The 19,992-nt window shown below is 43.6% G+C and overlaps 1 protein-coding gene and 1 pseudogene across 1 annotated transcript; one reads left to right on the top strand and one right to left on the bottom strand.

Annotated features, from left to right (window-relative positions):
- LOC129355299 (core histone macro-H2A.1-like) overlaps window positions 1-3,858 on the bottom strand; it is a 26,676-nt pseudogene extending 22,818 nt beyond the window's left edge.
- Window positions 3,859-3,894: 36 nt separating this feature from the next.
- On the top strand, window positions 3,895-18,836 carry LOC129355305 (fatty acid hydroxylase domain-containing protein 2-like). Its single transcript, XM_055024812.1, is given in 10 exon segments — window positions 3,895-3,998; window positions 4,976-5,019; window positions 6,693-6,790; window positions 11,176-11,279; window positions 12,393-12,514; window positions 15,376-15,581; window positions 17,555-17,660; window positions 18,169-18,302; window positions 18,304-18,333; window positions 18,484-18,836. Coding segments are annotated over 10 exon segments (1,020 nt in total). The 5' UTR covers window positions 3,895-3,979; the 3' UTR covers window positions 18,641-18,836.
- Window positions 18,837-19,992: the final 1,156 nt, after the last annotated feature.

Here is a 19,992-nt window from a genome sequence, read left to right as displayed (position 1 = left end):
TAAGGTCTCAGTGGAAACTTTCTGCTTATCAAGGAGGAGAATCACAGCAACTGTCCATCTGCAGAAACTCCCAACCTGATGGCCTTTGGAGGAGCTGCAGTCTGAACACCGCTCTGGTCTCTGGACCTACACTGGGGGATTTCCAGGTTCAGAAGAATCCAACAGAACCAGGTCAGTGACAGCCGTCCACAGAGGAGGTCAACCTCAAAGGATCAGCGCTCAGGAAACCAGAGAGGAAAGTCGAGTGGAAGGAAGAAAGAAGCAATAGGGATACCCACAAAAGCTAAGACAATTCAAAGGTCTGGGTTTCGGAGCCTGATTAAGATTTCATTTTCTTGCAGGACTTTCCCCTGATAGGTGATTTTCATTTCATTCAACTTTCCCTTTTTGAGGTCAAAAGTCAGAGCAACGTTTTCTGTCCCTAAGTGGATCATAAAGAAACCTCAGGTGTGTTAATGCCAGTGGACAGTTTGTTAAATTAATAAAATAATGATGACTTTTATGTCTTAAAGCTTTTACGACTCGTTATGTCTGACTTTTTTGGCATCAATATTTGGAAAAATTTGCCTTAAAGCAACACAAAAATGTTTCCTGTGTTCTGAACCGTTTTTAGCAGCTATGCTAATATGGTAAAGATGGCAGCCGGCTCATTCGCTAAGCGACTATAATTGGATGTTATTTTATTGGTGTTGATGTTCTAGCATGCTGTCTGACCACTGATCTCTATTGTTGCCGTTTTCTTTGACCTTTTCTGCATTCAGTTGGGATAAAATCTTATTGGTGCAGGATGGTGGTCATGCGCTGATACAGTTTGATAAAGTTATTCATCACAGCGGCTGCCATCATAAGGTGTTGTCATCCTCCACTGTCTGAATTAGGAGAGCATCCAGTTCAGTAAGAGTGGCCCGAGCATGGAGCCTTGAGGGACTCTTCATTAAAGTCTAATTTAAAATGTAAAGCAAACATCTGCCGAAACATATCTGAACAAGTTTGGGAAAGTTTCTTTCGTCAACCCCAGCAAAAACAAAACTATTTCTAAAGTAATAATAGCAAAGAAGCAACTTCAGCTCATTTGTTGACTAATTAGAATCAGGAAAAGATTGAATTATTTTTAAATGTTACACTTAACTCTAAAAGTAATTACTAAATGCATATTTTGTTTTCTCATCTGTAATTATCTAAATATATCCTAAAGAATGTAATTTCAAAGATCATTAAATCTTAAAACAAGAAAAAACAGCTCAGCATTCTGGGTGTAGTGACACCAGAAGTCCACCAGGGGTCTCACCTGCGCTCCATATTTAACTTGCAGGACATCAACACAGCGCACAAAATGCAAATTTAACAATAAAAATACTATAAACTAACGTGGTTGGTCTATCAGTTCACAACGTGGTTGCTATTGCAACTGCTGGGAAATACACGTGCAGCTACAATGATTCAACCAACTAAAAGTTAGGTTTGCAGAAAACAACTTGACAAAAAATCTACCAAAAAGAAAGAAAAAACAGCATATATAGTTCAATAAAATGAACTGAACATCATTTTTACCAAAGTATTGAAGAAGAAACCGGCGTGTTGATGGTCGTCCGTCCTGAAGCTTCCTGAAGATCTGCTGGGATTGAAATAAACACTTTCAGATTCAGTCAGAATTATCAATCAGATCTGATTACAACCAAAACATGTTCTGCTTGCTACTGAAACACACAAACTAGTTTATATGTTTTTTGATATATTTGGTAGTTAAAACTAACGTGGTGAATTATTGTAGGTGAAACTGTGAACCTGATGATCAGAGGATGGTTTCAGGAAAAGGCCTGATGTGTTTTTTTTGAACATGTTCTCCAAGTACATAAATATATTGAAATATCAGCAGAACTATGTGCAGGGCCAACACCCAGCTGCATTTCCATTTCTAGCCCATCCGTTCAGTTAATGTCAAAAAACCCAACAGTTTCCATTAATTAAGGAATTGAATCCAAATCACACATGAATAAGCTTGCTCAAGCAAAAAGGCATTAAATCAGGGATGTAAACAGTTACATGAAATATAATTATAATTAAGCATCTACCGCTCATTATCTATCAGCCAATCAGAGGAGACGTTGACCACAAGCCCCACCAACTTGGGATTGACTGTGCAGGGAAGTGTAGTCGGCCATTTATAGAAAGTTATAGATTATAGTTATGGTGGAGCCAGCTACATAAGAGACAAAACATCATCCTGCTTCCGATTCCTGTCGTCTTCTTCTGCGTTTCCACCAGTAGTAACATCCAGATAGTAATCATGTGGCTCATAAATCCATTTCCATACATCTGAAATCCTCACACAAAACTTTTCATCAAAAACCTTGAGTTTCTATTTTAAATTGGCGTCTTTTCATTAAGCAGATTTATTTTTGTAATTTCAATTTGGATAATTTTAAGGTTCATATAAACGCAGCCAGTGAGACGGTGGTGAGGTGTACGGCAGGAATGATTACATCAGAATTCAACTTTCAACTTGGAGGCAAAGCTTCAGGAGTGATAAAAGGCTGACTGATGACCTCAGATCATAGTTTGACCTTTAGTGTGAGGAAGAGAAGCTAAAGAAATGAAAATGTAATAAATATTATAGACAAAATAAATCTGTGTTGATGAGAGGAAAACTTATGATGTGAAAATGAGTTCTGTTGTGAAAAGTTCAGCTCAGCTCTCTGCAGGCGTGTTTAAGATGCCTTTGAAACTGTTTTCAAAACAATTTCCAGACTTGTTATGTTAGCAATTAAAGAGAGAACAGTGATTATGGCTGATAATAGAGTCACGTGTGTTTGCAGCACGTGATGGGCTTGAAGTTCAGCACATTTAGGGAGCGGCTGAGAGTGAGACGCTCAACGCAACGTTAAGGCCTCAGACATCACGTCTCTGACTCGCTGCAGCTCAAGGCTGCAAATACTTTGGTACTTTGGCAAAGGCAGCAGCTGGGCTTCACAAAAACACTCACAACATCTTACAGACAAAACATGTTGAATGAAAATAAAATGATTTAACTGAATGTTTAATAAGTTATTTCATTTCATTATCTTTATTTATACAGCAACAACATTTTTGCCACAATGCGCTTTCCAACCAAATGCTTGTTTTATTGATATAGATGATCTGCTGGCTTCGCCTCGTGTCCGGATAGCTCAGGCCAATCAGGTTCAGTTTAGGAATAAAACACAGCTGTCGGGTTTATGTCAGTTGGTAAAAACTTTTCTGAACCCTGACATTATTTTTGTTCAAAATTCAGTTTTAGTGTCAGCACAGTAACTCATATTGATGTAACTGGCAGGATTTTTACATAAACAGCATTTTCAGCTGTGTACGTTTATGTTTCAAATCTATAAACATTCATTTCAGCTTTTTTGACATTTATAACTTTTTCATTCGTAAATAACGTTTTGTTAAACATTTCAGTAGTTCAGTTTCTAAAGAACAAAATTATTTTTGTTTTTATTTTCCCCAATTTTATTGAAATAAATTAGTAATAATTCTAGAGAAATATCTTTATTTCAATATGCTGCAAGTTGGAGTTCAGTTCTGATTTGTCCTGTAATGTTAATAGTTTCTCACTTAGAGACAGAATATCTGCTTCTTTGAATGAAATGGAATAAAAATCATAATTAGTCTGAGGCAGCAGAAGACAGAGTCATTATTTCCCTTCATACTGTAAGTCCTTGAAGTTTAGTGTGAAAACTGGTATTTATTAAAATGATTACAGCGTTGTTTTTCATTACCTTTGACCCCTACCTGTGCTCTAATCGCTTATCGACACTGATCAGCTCAGCCTTTTACCTGTGACCTGCAGGAAAACACAGCGGGAGAAGCGGGAGCTTACTTCCGGGTTCGGCCTCTGTCAGCTGACCAGGGAGCAGCCAATCAGAAGCGTCCTCCAGAAGTAAATAAAGTGCGGCTGAGTTCGTATCAGCTGGCTGCAGGAGAAGCAGAGAGGAAAAACATGGAGGCCGAGAGCCGCGGTGAGTTTCTGTCCGACATCATAAGATCCGCCTGAAAGGATTTAATAAAAGCTCCGCGGCGTTTATTGGTTCTTTATGCATTTCTCTGATTCTGTTCTCATAGAAACAGAATCAAACATGCTTCTGTTTTCTGTAACATGAAAAATACATTTAAAAATCTTCCACTCCCGATAAAAATACATTTGATTTGGTTTAATAGGCTTAATCCAATTTGTTTGACATTTGAATTTCCTGGTGTATTAATTTTTCCATCAGGAATGAAGCCTGGAAAGGAAATGCGTCACAGTTTGACTGTTTTTGTATTCCTTATGTTGAAAATAAACATTCATTTTTTGATTATTTTGTAGTGATGAAACAAAACTGTTGCGGTGGTTTGTTTTTCAGTGGCAGTTTTACATAATAATTTAATGCATTTGTTGTTAAAAATAATCATTAGCTGCTTTTTGCTCCATTTTTAATCTGCAGTGATGGAAAATGTAAAGATGGATTATATTAGGATAATGTGTAATCCTGCGCTGTGATTTCTCCAGACAGCACTTAGATGATTATTGTACTTTGAACAGATTGAAAAAGATATTTGAGGACATTAAAATAATAAAATGACAGCGCAGCAACAAGTCACAGCTTGTGTGAAAATACCAGGTAGTGTTTTGGCTGTAGCAACTACTGCAAATGTATTTTTATTCTCCTAAATGACAACAGGAGAATGGCAATAAAACCATCAACTAAAACATGTTTTTGGTCATGTTAAGTTCAAACTCTAAGAATAATCCTTCAGTCTTCTGCTGTCAGCCATGTTGCTGCTGCTGGTCAGCAACATGGCTGCATGTTGCTGTGACCCGTCCCATGAGGGTCCCTCTCATGTTACCCTCATGCTACGGTAACCCTCATGTCTCATGAGACACGGACCCTGTCCTCTGCACTCATGCTGTTGTGAAACTGACCCGGTTTGACCCAGTGTGTCTGTTTGTCTGCAGAGACGGGGAGAGCTGAGAAGAGCTCAGCAGGCAGCGGCCGACAGGTGAGAGCGCATCTGAGTAAAACCACAAGTTTAACACACAGAGTTCATTTAAAACACAACAACAACTATTATTATTAATACTGCTGCTGATCAAATGCTCCATCATTATTTCAGTCTAATGTCATTTATTTTAGTGTTGTGTGTAATCGGTGTGATTTGTGAGGAATAAAGACGACTCACTGCTTTGTGCTCAGATCTGATTTTAATATTTTTGACTGTTGCATGAATTGTGTGAAATAAATCTCGGTTTCTGTCTGTCAGAAAACAATCTTCAGTTATGTAACAAGTTAAGAAGCAGATTGTCAGTTTCACAAAAGGATGAATCATTAATCTGACCTCTTATTTTGTTTCTTCTCCTTTTGTCTTTGGGTGGAGTTTGTGTTGTTTTAATAAAACCAGTACCAGCTGAAATATTTAAGGTTCATCAATTATGTTTGTTTTGTTTCTGTAGCTTTAAAAGTTCAGTTTGTGACACTTATTTATTTCTGCTTTGTCAGAATTTATTAATAATCTTTATAAGAATTACTATATTGAAAAAGTTCATTTTCAACTAAATTGGAGGTAAATTATCAATGATATTAATGACAATATTTATGTTGTCACTATTCACCAAAGTTATTATAGTTATTAAAACTAATCAAATAAGAAAAACTGAAACAGAGAAAAGCTTATTTATTAACTAAATAAATAAAAATGTGATTGTTAATGGGGAAAAACTGGAACTATTGTCATGCATTTCTAAAACATACTGAAATTACAGAAATATTGTCCTTTGTTTTTGTGTTTATGAATCTATATGGATGTTTCAAGCTGATGAATTGAAATTGGTTTTTATTCCATCACACAAGCGGTTTGTCAGCTGTCAGTAAATTACATTCACTAGTCACTAAAGTTGTTAGAAAACCCCAGAGTTCAACAATAATTAAATATATTTTTATTCAAATAGTTTCTTCTGTTGAGTATTCAAATCTCAGTCAATGTTTGCATCATCACAATACTTTACACAAAACTATCACAACAGTTTAAGGTTTAATTTGGTGAAAACGAAACCAGAACTTTCTGTTCCAACCGAGAGGAAACCCAGAAACCCCCGAGGCGTCGCGTGCGGCGCTGGTCCCGCGGTGGCCATGGTTCCCTGAGGAATGCGACTGGGATTTAATGGCTGCTGCCTGGACGCCTCCTGTCTCCCACTGCGGAGAAGGAGGATGTCGTTTTGTCTTTGAACGCATCGCTGGACCAACTGGTGGCAGCTGCTTCTTTTACAGTTTATCACCATTATGCACTGAAAAAACACAAAGTCTGACTAAGTAGGTTTGGTCTGCCTCACTTGAAATAAAACAAACTGTCACTTTTCAGCAAGATACAGGAGCTTTTTAAAGTTAAGAATTCATTAATATTGATGGAAAAACCTATGGATGGCTGATTATTTCACTTTGAAACAGAAAACTATCTTCCTATGAATGAAATAATCTGTCAGTGGAACTGAAACTCGTGGATCAAGATTAAGGAATTATGAACTAAAGTTAAGCTCTTGCTGTTATTTGCATGTTGTGTTTTATTCCCAGTGAACTAAGATATGTTTGCTCTGGAATCTAGAGCAGAATTGCTGGTTGATTATGTCGTGTTTTGCTCTGACGCTCCTCTGTTGTTCACGGCGCTGGTTTGTTTTCCAGGAATCAGCAGGAGGCCTGTGGGATTCTGTGAAGAAAGCTGCTTTTGTCATCGGATCTGGAATTCTGTTCCTGGCTGCTTTTGGAAACTCGCTGACATGGTATGACCATCACAGCACCAAGCTAACAGCTAACCAGGCTAACTACAACCATCACAGCACCAAGCTAACAGCTAACCAGGCTAACTACAACCATCACAGCACCAAGCTAACAGCTAACCAGGCTAACTACAACCATCACAGCACCAAGCTAACAGCTAACCAGGCTAACTACAACCATCACAGCACCAAGCTAACAGCTAACCAGGCTAACTACAACATCACAGCACCAAGCTAACAGCTAACCAGGCTAACTATAACCATCACAGCACCAAGCTAACAGCTTACCAGGCTAACTACAACCATCACAGCACCAAGCTAACAGCTAACCAGGCTAACTACAACCATCACAGCACCAAGCTAACAGCTAACCAGGCCAACTATAACCATCACAGCACTGAGCTAACAGCTAACCAGGCTAACTACAACCATCACAGCACCAAGCTAACAGCTAACCAGGCTAACTACAACCATCACAGCACCAAGCTAACAGCTAACCAGGCTAACTACAACATCACAGCACCAAGCTAACAGCTAACCAGGCTAACTACAACCATCACAGCACCAAGCTAACAGCTTACCAGGCTAACTACAACCATCACAGCACCAAGCTAACAGCTAACCAGGCTAACTATAACCATCACAGCACCAAGCTAACAGCTAACCAGGCCAACTATAACCATCACAGCACTGAGCTAACAGCTAACCAGGCTAACTATAACCATCACAGCACTGAGCTAACAGCTAACCAGGCTAACTACAAGTATCACAGCACCCAGCTAATGGCTAATCAGGCTAAGTAATGCCAATCCCAACACAGAGCTAACAGCTAACCAGGCTAACTACAACCATCACAGCACAAAGCTAACGGCTAACCAGGCTAACTGAGTGGTAAAATAGTGAACAGAGGAGACAAAGGCTGGGAACGAATCATGACAGAAACAAAACGGCTGGGCAGGTTGGAACTGGAAAGACCAGAATCCTTAGTCTGGAAACTCTGGGTTGGTCTAGTCAAAGCAAGCCTGCTGCATGATCACATTATAGGAAAAGGTGTAGAGTTTGCTGGTAGAAATCTGCGTAGTAACTAGTTACAGTTACTCTGGAAGGTTTGAGTAACTTTACTTTTAGGAGTATTGTTCCTACGCTGTACTTTTTATTTTAGTCATTTTATTATGAAGTATCTCTACTTTAACTTCCACTTTGTAATTATTATAAATATAATCGTAATTATAAATTCATAGGGACAGGAGATGGAAATGTATGTAAATAATGAGTATTAATGTTTACGATAAATAAAAATGTAGATAAACGATTAGAGCAGGGAGGGTAGAGAATACATGTTTGATTTTCATTCAGTGGGAAGAAAATGCAGAAATTTGACAGTAAAAATACTTTGTATTAAAAACGTTTGTTGAGTAAATGTAACTAGTTGCTACCCAACCGTGGATCATTCTAATACTGCATAGATTATAATTATTATGATATAATAAAATGCACTGGTTCTGTTTGGACCAGAGATCACGTTATTGGAATATGGTCCATATGTCAAGTGCATAATTCAGAGACTAATGTCCAGACAAAAGTCAGGAAGCAAAAACATCTTTAATACGTCTGCAGACAGAGAGCAAACATTAAAAATCAAAATCTGCTCTAATGAACTCAGAGTTGCATAGTTGCTTCATTCACCTCTCTGCTAACAGACTCAACCTGCTGCTAACAGACTCAACCTGCTAACAGACTCAACCTGCTAACAGAGACTCAACCTGCTGCTAACAGACTCAACCTGCTGCTAACAGAGACTCAACCTGCTGCTAACAGACTCAACCTGCTGCTAACAGAGACTCAACCTGCTGCTAACAGAGACTCAACCTGCTGCTAACAGACTCAACCTGCTGCTAACAGACTCAACCTGCTGCTAACAGACTCAACCTGCTGCTAACAGAGACTCAACCTGCTGCTAACAGAGACTCAACCTGCTGCTAACAGACTCAACCTGCTGCTAACAGAGACTCAACCTGCTGCTAACAGAGACTCAACCTGCTGCTAACAGACTCAACCTGCTAACAGACTCAACCTGCTGCTAACAGAGACTCAACCTGCTGCTAACAGACTCAACCTGCTGCTAACAGAGACTCAACCTGCTGCTAACAGACTCAACCTGCTGCTAACAGAGACTCAACCTGCTGCTAACAGAGACTCAACCTGCTGCTAACAGACTCAACCTGCTGCTAACAGAGACTCAACCTGCTGCTAACAGACTCAACCTGCTGCTAACAGACTCAACCTGCTGCTAACAGACTCAACCTGCTGCTAACAGAGACTCAACCTGCTAACAGACTCAACCTGCTGCTAACAGAGACTCAACCTGCTGCTAACAGACTCAACCTGCTGCTAACAGACTCAACCTGCTAACAGAGACTCAACCTGCTAACAGACTCAACCTGCTGCTAACAGAGACTCAACCTGCTAACAGACTCAACCTGCTGCTAACAGAGACTCAACCTGCTGCTAACAGACTCAACCTGCTGCTAACAGACTCAACCTGCTAACAGAGACTCAACCTGCTGCTAACAGACTCAACCTGCTGCTAACAGACTCAACCTGCTAACAGAGACTCAACCTGCTGCTAACAGAGACTCAACCTGCTAACAGAGACTCAACCTGCTGCTAACAGACTCAACCTGCTGCTAACAGACTCAACCTGCTAACAGAGACTCAACCTGCTGCTAACAGACTCAACCTGCTAACAGAGACTCAACCTGCTGCTAACAGACTCAACCTGCTGCTAACAGACTCAACCTGCTAACAGAGACTCAACCTGCTGCTAACAGAGACTCAACCTGCTAACAGAGACTCAACCTGCTGCTAACAGACTCAACCTGCTGCTAACAGACTCAACCTGCTGCTAACAGAGACTCAACCTGCTGCTAACAGACTCAACCTGCTAACAGACTCAACCTGCTAACAGACTCAACCTGCTAAGACCAAACAGACCAAACAAAGGAAAACAGAGGGAACAGTTCAACCTCATTCACTATCATGTCTACACACTCTATCTGCATGCAGGGAAAAACAGCAAGTTCCCAAATAACCCGACTGGGGAACTTCAACAGACATCTTGTTCACTTAGTTTGTTCACCTTCTGCAGCTGCACCAAAAAACATCTTGACTATGATACTGTATGAGACTTAGACTTAGACTTAGACTTCACTTTATTGATCCCTTGGGAAGACTCCCTCAGGAAATTATAGTTACCAGCAGCTCACAGGCAAAAATGTGGCACACAGTAAGCATGATGATGGATGATGGAAATAATAGATTTTCTCTTTAAAGAAAAATCTACTTCACACATATTTTGAGCGTTTTTCAAACGCCGGGGACAGTTGAAGCCCGTCGGTTATAATTCCAGCCCTGATTGGTCCTTTAGACTTTACAGAGATTTAATCGCAGAGGGAATGAAATCAATCAACGAGAATCTTTGAATATCATCTCATAGACTGTGAACTAAATGCGTCTTTCTGAGCGGAGCCGGCGGCGGGTCGAAGGTTACGGACCGGACGCCTTGAGCTTTAAACCTTCAACTCCAGACCAGAGAAACTAAAGAGATGCAACGTTGTATTGAATATTGATCCGTTTCGTCTGGACAGAGGAGCCGGACGTTTGTCTGCAGGAAATCAATTACGGTGCAGAAGTCGATCGGAGCAAACATGCTGCAGATTCTGTCTCCATCTTCCTGGCTGCTTTAGTTTGACTTCCTGTTTTCATCAGGAGTCCAGCAGCTGCCGATCAGTTTGATCAATTTGATTAGTTTGATCAGTTTGATCAATTTGTGTCACTATGGAGAAGTGGAATCTGGATTCAGGTTCAACCAGGTGAATATGAAAGTTAATATGATTATAATTTGACAGGTATAAACAGAATATTTTTCAGTCTGTCCCAGAGAAGTGTAGCGCCCCCTCTGGTTTGCACCAGAAGTTTTCACTATAAAAACTGAAATGAAGGATAATTATTGTATGAATCTGTTTAGTAGTTTTGGTTCTGTGGATCATTTTTATTTAAATCAACAAAAATGATTTCATTATAATCAGCATCACTAATAAACAGGTTTTATATTTTTATAACAAATATAAATAATTTTTTCCTCAGTTAATAGAATGTCTTTTTCACACCCAGATTGAAACAATATTTAAATAACAGATATTAAATATTAAACATTGTTTTTGTGCATTTTATGAATCAATGTTTTCTACTGCAGGTATTTTCGTTATTATGAATATTGTGATGCTTCAACTGGTTAGCCAATGTAAATCAGGTTTTTATTGTCTTTTCAACTACAAAACCAAAAAAAAGAAGCAGCCTGACCTCTGACCTCTGACCTCTGGCTCCAGGCATCTTCAGAGATTCTGGGGAGCTTCAGGAGATTTCTGGCAGAAGTTGTGGACGAAGGTTTACCTGCAGTTTGAGGGTCACGATGCTGCGTTGTTCTTCTTCGGTAGGAAAATTATTCCAGTTTTTTGTCCCTTTCAGGTCAAAGGTCACCGATCTGAGGCTGAATTGAATATTTGTACCGTCAGTTTGTGAAACCTTTTGGTTGGAGAAGCTCCATAGTTTTGCGTCCGTCAGATTTATGACAGAAACCAAACGTAATTTAATCCCAGGATCTGTAAATGAGGATTAGATTAGTGCGGTTCAACCGAAGAGAAGGCTAAAGGTCAAAGGTCACTGCAGCTTCATGAACCAGTTCATTCAGATGTCAGCTGGGTCAAAGGTCGGACCCAAAATCTTTCTGGATTTTGTGTCTGAAACAGTTGCTTAAATATTCAACTCATATTTCCTTCTAATCAGTTAATTACTATTATGTCTTAGTAATAATCATATATTTTATATATATTTTTGTATTTTATTGTGTGTAATATCAGCTGCACAGATTTAAAACTAAATCAGTTTGTAATGTCATTTAGGAAGTGAACCTCATATCTATGCATATTTAATAAATTGGAATATTTTTGGAAAGTTTATTTTAGTCGCTTCATTCGTTTCTCTTAACGATGGAAAACCGAATTCACAGCGAGAACTAAACCTGCTTTCTGATAACTTACAGCTTTTTGATCCTTAGGAATTATTTTTGTTGGTTTTTCTCAAACGTTTTAAAGCAGCGATGCCCAAAGTGTGGCGCAGGGGCCGATCACGGCCCACTGAGGGATTTTATGCGGCCGTTCAGTTCTGGTCTGCAGGAAATCTGATACCCAAGTTGCTGCATGTGGATCATTTTCCATCTTTTACGGAAATCATTTTATAGATGAAATAAAAATGAGGTGCAAAAATAGATTCCCAATAATTCTGTTTTCATCTTCACTTTAGAGAAACTAGAACATCGACTTTTCCTCCAACATAAATCATCTGCAGGCCAAACAGGAAAATAATCCCAAACATTTTGAAACTGATAACATCTACAATGATTATATTTTCAACAGGAATCAGAATATTTGGTTGATTTACATCTACAGACAGAGGCCCAGTTTCAAGCCACAAAGTTCATTATCCACATCGTTTTGGACCCGGTTGGGTTTCTAACATTTGGACCCGTTTGTTTCGTCTGGGACAGGAACCATGCTGGCCCCGACGTTGGTGTTCTGGATGCTGAACGGCCTGCTGCTGCTGGTGGACACTTCTGGGAAACCGTCCTTCATCACTCGGTACCGGATCCAGGAGGGCAGGAACGACCCGGTAGGTTCTTCTCTGTGGCCCGGTTCAGATTCCACTGAAATCAATGAGCACAAAATGACAAAGCAGGAAATGTTTTCCCAGTCAGAGTCAGAGTCTGCCATAGAGTTGATCAAAGTGGGGCCCCCCGGGGCCGTTTGTGGACCAGGGGGCCGTTTGTGGACCGGGGGCCGTTTGTGGACCAGGGGCCGTTTGTGGACCAGGGGCCGTTTGTGGACCGGGGGCCGTTTGTGGACCGGGGGGCCGTTTGTGGACCGGGGGTCGTTTGTGGACCGCGGGGCCGTTTGTGGACCAGGGACCGTTTGTGGACCGGGGGCCGTTTGTGGACCAGGGACCGTTTGTGGACCAGGGACCGTTTGTGGACCAGGGGCCGTTTGTGGACCAGGGGCCGTTTGTGGACCAGGGGCCGTTTGTGGACCAGGGGGCCGTTTGTGGACCGGGGACCGTTTGTGGACCGGGGGGGCCGTTTGTGGACCGGGGGGCCGTTTGTGGACCAGGGACCGTTTGTGGACCGGGGGGCCGTTTGTGGACCGGGGGCCGTTTGTGGACCGGGGGGCCGTTTGTGGACCGGGGGGCCGTTTGTGGACCGGGGCCGTTTGTGGACCGGGGGCCGTTTGTGGACCAGGGACCCTTTGTGGACCAGGGGCCGTTTGTGGACCGCGGGGCCGTTTGTGGACCGGGGGACCGTTTGTGGACCGGGGGCCGTTTGTGGACCAGGGACCGTTTGTGGACCGGGGGGCCGTTTGTGGACCAGGGGCCGTTTGTGGACTGGGGGGGCCGTTTGTGGACCAGGGACCGTTTGTGGACCAGGGACCGTTTGTGGACCAGGGACCGTTTGTGGACCGGGGACCCTTTGTGGACCAGGGGCCGTTTGTGGACCAGGGACCCTTTGTGGACCAGGGGCCGTTTGTGGACCGGGGGGCCGTTTGTGGACCGGGGGGCCGTTTGTGGACCAGGGACCCTTTGTGGACCAGGGGCCGTTTGTGGACCAGGGACCCTTTGTGGACCAGGGGCCGTTTGTGGACCGGGGGGCCGTTTGTGGACCAGGGACCCTTTGTGGACCAGGGGCCGTTTGTGGACCAGGGACCCTTTGTGGACCAGGGGCCGTTTGTGGACCGGGGGGCCGTTTGTGGACCAGGGACCGTTTGTGGACCGGGGACCGTTTGTGGACCAGGGACCGTTTGTGGACTGGGGGGGCCGTTTGTGGACCAGGGACCGTTTGTGGACCCCCCGGGATGAACTTTGTGCAGCCCTGTGACTGCAATTTAAAAACCGCAGAAACTTTTTGTTTTTCTTTTAGTGGAAAGTTTATTTCTGAAACTAAAGTGTAAAATTATGCAGTTATTTTGTCTCATGAAAACATTTAGCGACTTTAGTGCAAAACTCACAACATTTATGTGAAAACAGCAGCAAAAGGAAGGAAAGTCATGTTTGCATCATGAAGCGGTCTGGTTGTGCGGTTCTGGTTGTGCGGTTCTGGTTGTGCGGTTCTGGTTGTGCGGTTCTGGTTGTGCGGTTCTGGTTCTGGTTTCCTAACGAAGCTGAGATTTATTCACTCCTCTCTGCTGATGTCCCTTGAATGAACTTTGACCTTGTTTCCACATTTGAGCTCCCATCTCTGCTGCGCTCTGGGTTCCCTGTTGGGATTCTGCTTCCTGCTCGGTTGCGGTCACATCCAGCAGGGGGCGCTCTCGCTCCTACTGGGGACAAAACACTGGATGTGATAATCCAAAACAATCCAACACGCTGAATAATCCTGATTCTGGATGTGGGATTCTGGACTGGAGCGACCCGATCAGGGCGGCGGGATTAAACCATAATCTGAGAACGTTCTCAGATTATCAGGGACTGATAATCTGAGAACGTGACGTCGGTCTGCCGCTGTGCCTCTGAGGAAAGTCCCACTCACAGATAAACATTAATGATTATTGATCAGCGATTAGGTCCAGAACATTCTGAACAAGAAGTTCACTCCCTGATTCCAGCTGCAGTTTTTATATTTACAGCCACTGATGAAACAAAATGTCTGCCGCTGCATTTCACCTCATCATTCTTCAGTTTCACATTTCCTGAGTTAAAATGTTAAATTTAAAGAAATCAAGTTTTTCAATAAAAAGGTTTTCAACTCTCCATTTCCTTAAACTGCAACGGAAACAATTTTCGCATCAACAGGAAGTTACTACTGCTGGAGACCACAAAGAAGAAGACAGGAAATGATGATAATGTGTATTTCTGTAAGACTTATGTGAACAAACTTATTCATGTGATTTTAATGTAGTTTATTATTTAATGGAAACATGATTAGAATATGGGCAAACTTTTGATCATATTAGTGAGAAACTCAGAACCTCAACACCAATTAACTAATTATTACTTTAATTCAGGTTTTTAAATGAAATGATAAATAATTCACTAGCATTATGGATCTGATTTTGCATCACAATCAGTTGATGCAATAAAATAATTTTTAAAGAAAATAATCCAGATTATTCTTGTTGCTGAGACCAATTTCTTTTAATAAAGTCAATTTATTACATAGAAAATCATTTTCAATGTGAATAAAAGTAGAAAAATCTGCATTTAGCAGCAAATCGCTGATCTAATATCTATATTGATGCAGATGATGTCTGATCCATAAGGGCAGATCTATTCAGTAATTCTATGTTCTGACGTCTTTATTTTACTTTTCATTTGAAATAAATAATTAAACTTTGCTTCAGTTATTTTCTACTCTGACTGACAGATGAACGTTTTGATGTGTTTGACCAAGTGGTGGCGCTGTTCCAGCCTTCAGTTTGTGACTCGGCTGCAGAACCTCAGCTGGTACCGGCGAGCGGCTCGATGAACGGTGTCTGTTCCCGCAGGTGGACCCGGCCAAGCTGCGGCAGGCGGTTCGGACCGTCCTGTTCAACCAGGTTCTGGTCTCCGGGTCCATGGTGGTTCTGGTCTACCTGCTGGCCAGCCGGACCGGCCGGCCCTGCGGCCCGGAGCTGCCCACCTTCCACCGAGGCCTGATGGAGCTCGGCCTGTTCTCCATGCTGGAGGAGATCCTCTTCTACTACTCACACAGGCAGGACACACTGGGAACCAGTTCCAGGGAACTAGTTGCTGGGAACCAGTTCCAGGGAACCAGTTGCTGGGAACTAGTTGCTGGGAACCAGTTCCAGGGAACCAGTTGCTGGGAACTAGTTCCAGGGAACCAGTTGCTGGGAACTAGTTTCTGGGAACCAATTGCTGGGAACCAGTTCCAGGGAACCAATTGCTGGGAACTAGTTGCTGGGAACCAGTTCCAGGGAACCAGTTGCTGGGAACTAGTTGCTGGGAACCAGTTCCGGGAACTAGTTGCTGGGAACTAGTTGCTGGGAACCAGTTCCAGAGAACCAGTTCCGGGAACTAGTTGCTGGGAACCAATTGCTGGGAACTAGTTGCTGGGAACCAGTTCCAGGGAACCAGTTCCGGGAACTAGTTGCTGGGAACTAGTTGCTGGGAACCAGTTCCAGGGAACCAGTTGCTGGGAACTAGTTGCTGGGAACCAGTTCCAGGGAACTAGTTGCTGGGAACCAGTTTCAGGGAACCAGTTGCTGGGAACCAATTGCTGGGAACCAGTTCCAGGGAACCAATTGCTGGGAACGAGTTGCTGGGAACCAGTTCCAGGGAACCAGTTGCTGGGAACTAGTTGCTGGGAACCAGTTCCAGGGAACCAGTTGCTGGGAACTAGTTGCTGGGAACAAGTTGCTGGGAACCAGTTGCTGGGAACTAGTTGCTGGGAACCAATTGCTGGGAACCAGTTCCAGGGAACCAATTGCTGGGAACTAGTTGCTGGGAACCAGTTCCAGGGAACCAGTTGCTGGGAACTAGTTGCTGGGAACCAGTTCCAGGGAAACTAGTTGCTGGGAACCGGTTCCAGGGAACCAGTTGCTGGGAACCAGTTCCAGGGAACCAATTGCTGGGAACGAGTTGCTGGGAACCAGTTCCAGGGAACCAGTTGCTGGGAACCAATTGCTGGGAACGAGTTGCTGGGAACCAGTTGCTGGGAACTAGTTGCTGGGAACCAGTTCCAGGGAACCAGTTGCTGGGAACTAGTTGCTGGGAACCAGTTCCAGGGAACCAATTGCTGGGAACCAGTTGCTGGGAACTAGTTGCTGGGAACCAGTTGCTGGGAACCAGTTGCTGGGAACTAGTTGCTGGGAACCAGTTCCAGGGAACTAGTTGCTGGGAACTAGTTGCTGGGAACCAGTTCCAGGGAACCAGTTGCTGGGAACTAGTTGCTGGGAACCAGTTCCAGGGAACCAGTTGCTGGGAACTAGTTGCTGGGAACCAGTTCCAGGGAACCAGTTGCTGGGAACTAGTTGCTGGGAACCAGTTCCAGGGAACCAATTGCTGGGAACCAGTTGCTGGGAACCAGTTGCTGGGAACCAGTTGCTGGGAACCAATTGCTGGGAACCAGTTGCTGGGAAAAGTTGCTGGGAACCAGTTCCGGGAACTAGTTGCTGGGAACTAGTTGCTGGGAACCAGTTCCAGAGAACCAGTTCCAGGGAACCAGTTGCTGGGAACCAATTGCTGGGAACCAGTTCCAGGGAACCAATTGCTGGGAACGAGTTGCTGGGAACCAGTTCCAGGGAACCAGTTGCTGGGAACCAATTGCTGGGAACGAGTTGCTGGGAACCAGTTGCTGGGAACTAGTTGCTGGGAACCAGTTCCAGGGAACCAGTTGCTGGGAACCAGTTCCAGGGAACCAATTGCTGGGAACTAGTTGCTGGGAACCAATTGCTGGGAACCAGTTGCTGGGAACCAGTTGCTGGGAACTAGTTGCTGGGAACCAGTTTCGGGAACTAGTTGCTGGGAACTAGTTGCTGGGAACCAGTTCCAGAGAACCAGTTCCAGGGAACCAGTTGCTGGGAACCAATTGCTGGGAACCAGTTGCTGGGAACTAGTTGCTGGGAACCAGTTCCGGGAACTAGTTGCTGGGAACTAGTTGCTGGGAACCAGTTCCAGGGAACCAGTTGCTGGGAACCAGTTGCTGATCCGTCTGTCGTTCCCCAGGTTGTTCCACCATCCCAGCCTCTACAAGCATTTCCACAAGCAGCATCATGAATGGACCGCTCCCATCGGCGTCGTCTCCATCTACGCTCATCCTCTGGAGCACGTGGTACAGCCGCCATTTTCTCTGTGTACTGCTGGTAGATTCACTCAGGAAGCTTTCCTCCTTCAGTCGGGTCGACCCGGTTCTACTGAAACCAGAACTTCTGCTCCACCTCCAGCTGCTGTGGTTCTGACCCAAACCAGCCTGTTCCCCTCCTGGCCTGTGGGGGCGCTGCACCAACAACCACTGCAGGAAACGACACTAAAACCTCTGAAGAGAGCAACTTCCTGTTTCACCAGATGAAACCTGTTCAATAACTGGCAGTTTCTGGTTTATGTTTAACTTCTGAAAAATAATCAGCAGGAAGTGAAAACTGGATAAAACAGGAAGTGTTGCATCTGCAGTTTGACAGATATTTGAAGCAAAAAATGAATCGATTATCAATATCGAGCGATATGATCGTTGCTCCGACTCAGAACACAGCAGCTGCAGGCGTTCTGGTTCCAGTAGAACCGGGTCGACCCGACTGAAAGAGGCTCATCTGTGATGTTGTTCACGTTTGCGTCTCCATCAGATCTCCAACATGCTGCCGGTGGTGATCGGACCCGTCCTGCTGGGCTCCCACATCACCACCACCAGCGTGTGGTACTGCCTGGCTCTGGTCAGCACCACCGTGTCCCACTGCGGCTACCACCTGCCCTTCCTGCCCGCCCGAGTTCCACGACTTCCACCACCTGCGGTGAGTGGCACTCCGCCCGACCCGACCCGACGCACAGAACCGTCGCACAGAACCCGACCTCCCGACCCGACCCCCAGAACCACATTGATGTCTGTGGCGGGCTGCGTTTGGCCCCCGCCCCGGTACTTGATCCGCCTCTCCTGGTTCCAGGTTCAACCAGTGCTTCGGCGTGTTCGGCGTTCTGGACCGGCTGCACGGCACCGACTCGCGCTTCCGGCAGACGAAGCAGTACGAGCGGCACACCTTGCTCACCAGCCTGACCCCGCTCACCCACAGCATCCCCGACACCCACAAGAAGGGCCGGTGACGACCTCCGACCCCCTGGCCATTGAGGGAGCCCTAACCTTTGACCCCGGGAGCTCCTGCAGCGCTTTGATTTGACATGAATCCGGTTGATCGGTTCCAGCAGAACTTGGTCTCATTTTGTATTTCTGATCCAGATGTTTTCAGTGAAACATGCAGAATATTTTCACAGGAACATTAAAATGTTTGTCGCATTTTGATTCTTCGGTTTCTGAAGTGGAAAATTTAAATCTGTAACGACTGAAAACATTTCTCTTTGAAATAATGCAGGTCATTTTTTCCTCAATAATTTATTTTGGTTTCATTGAGACTTTTTGTTTTCTGGTAATATTAGCACTTTGTTATTTTGCACATTATGACTTTATTGTCATGACTGCAGACATCAAACCCGGTTCATCTCTGAAAATATGGAAATCCAGATTACGTCTGTCAATTTCTTCCCAAAAATCTAAAAGTTGATGAATCAATGCTATGGATCAGCAGCACAGAGGAAGGAAACCCGCTGAGCCCTGAACAAACTTCCTGCTCCGTCATAAATCACGCTGCGGCGCCACTTTCAGGTTTTTTTGTCTGTTTTCAGTTTTTTTTCTTTATTAAAGGATAAAGCATAATTACTACAAATAACACTAACAGCGAATCACGTCAGCCTACAAAGCAGATATTATGAATATTAAATGTTATGATACAAGCTCTCATTCAAATATTTTACATTTTTTTCCACTTTATATATTTTTTTTGTTCCTTTTGTTCTCATTTTCATCTTTTTTTTCCTCATAACAAGCCAAAGGAAATGTTAGATGGTTCAGGTAATTCTTATTCATATGGCTTCATGGAAACTTTCGTCCTTTTCAGTCTCATAAGCAGCCAAGTTTTCCATCCGGGTCTCCGGCGCCCCCTGCTGTCCACCGGCAGCTAGCAGCACATGAGGAAGAGGAAGAGCTGGGAGGAAGAGGAAGGTTTCCCATTTCAACGTCCAACAGAGACTGGAAAAATAAAATGAAGCATCGCAGCCGAACGCGACCTTCAGAATGACCTTTATCTCCAGGAATCAGCCAATCAGGACAGAGTCTCTGCTTTGTCCAGCTTCCAAACAAACAGAGAAATTCAGCCGTTTCATCCGGTTAATGTCAAAGGTCCTGGCCAAAACAAAAGATTTAAAAATGCAGCTTCTCAGGAAATTTAAATAGTAAATAAACAAAAATTATGATTGCAGTGTGTGAGCATGTTCATGGAAAGTTGTGTGGAAGGAAAAAGTGCAGCAGATTTAAAAAATATACATTTCAGAAAATTGTAGAGCATCATATTTGATTGGGAAGTAAACTTATATTTATCCTTTGCAGTTTGAGGAGTCGGCGT

This window comes from Poeciliopsis prolifica, unplaced genomic scaffold (genome assembly GCF_027474105.1).
Source record: "Poeciliopsis prolifica strain line A6 unplaced genomic scaffold, Auburn_PproV2 SCAFFOLD129, whole genome shotgun sequence".
Classification (NCBI taxonomy): Eukaryota; Metazoa; Chordata; class Actinopteri; order Cyprinodontiformes; family Poeciliidae; genus Poeciliopsis; species Poeciliopsis prolifica.
The sequence above is the reverse complement of the archived record's forward strand: the minus strand, read 5'-3'. Positions and strand labels throughout refer to the sequence as shown.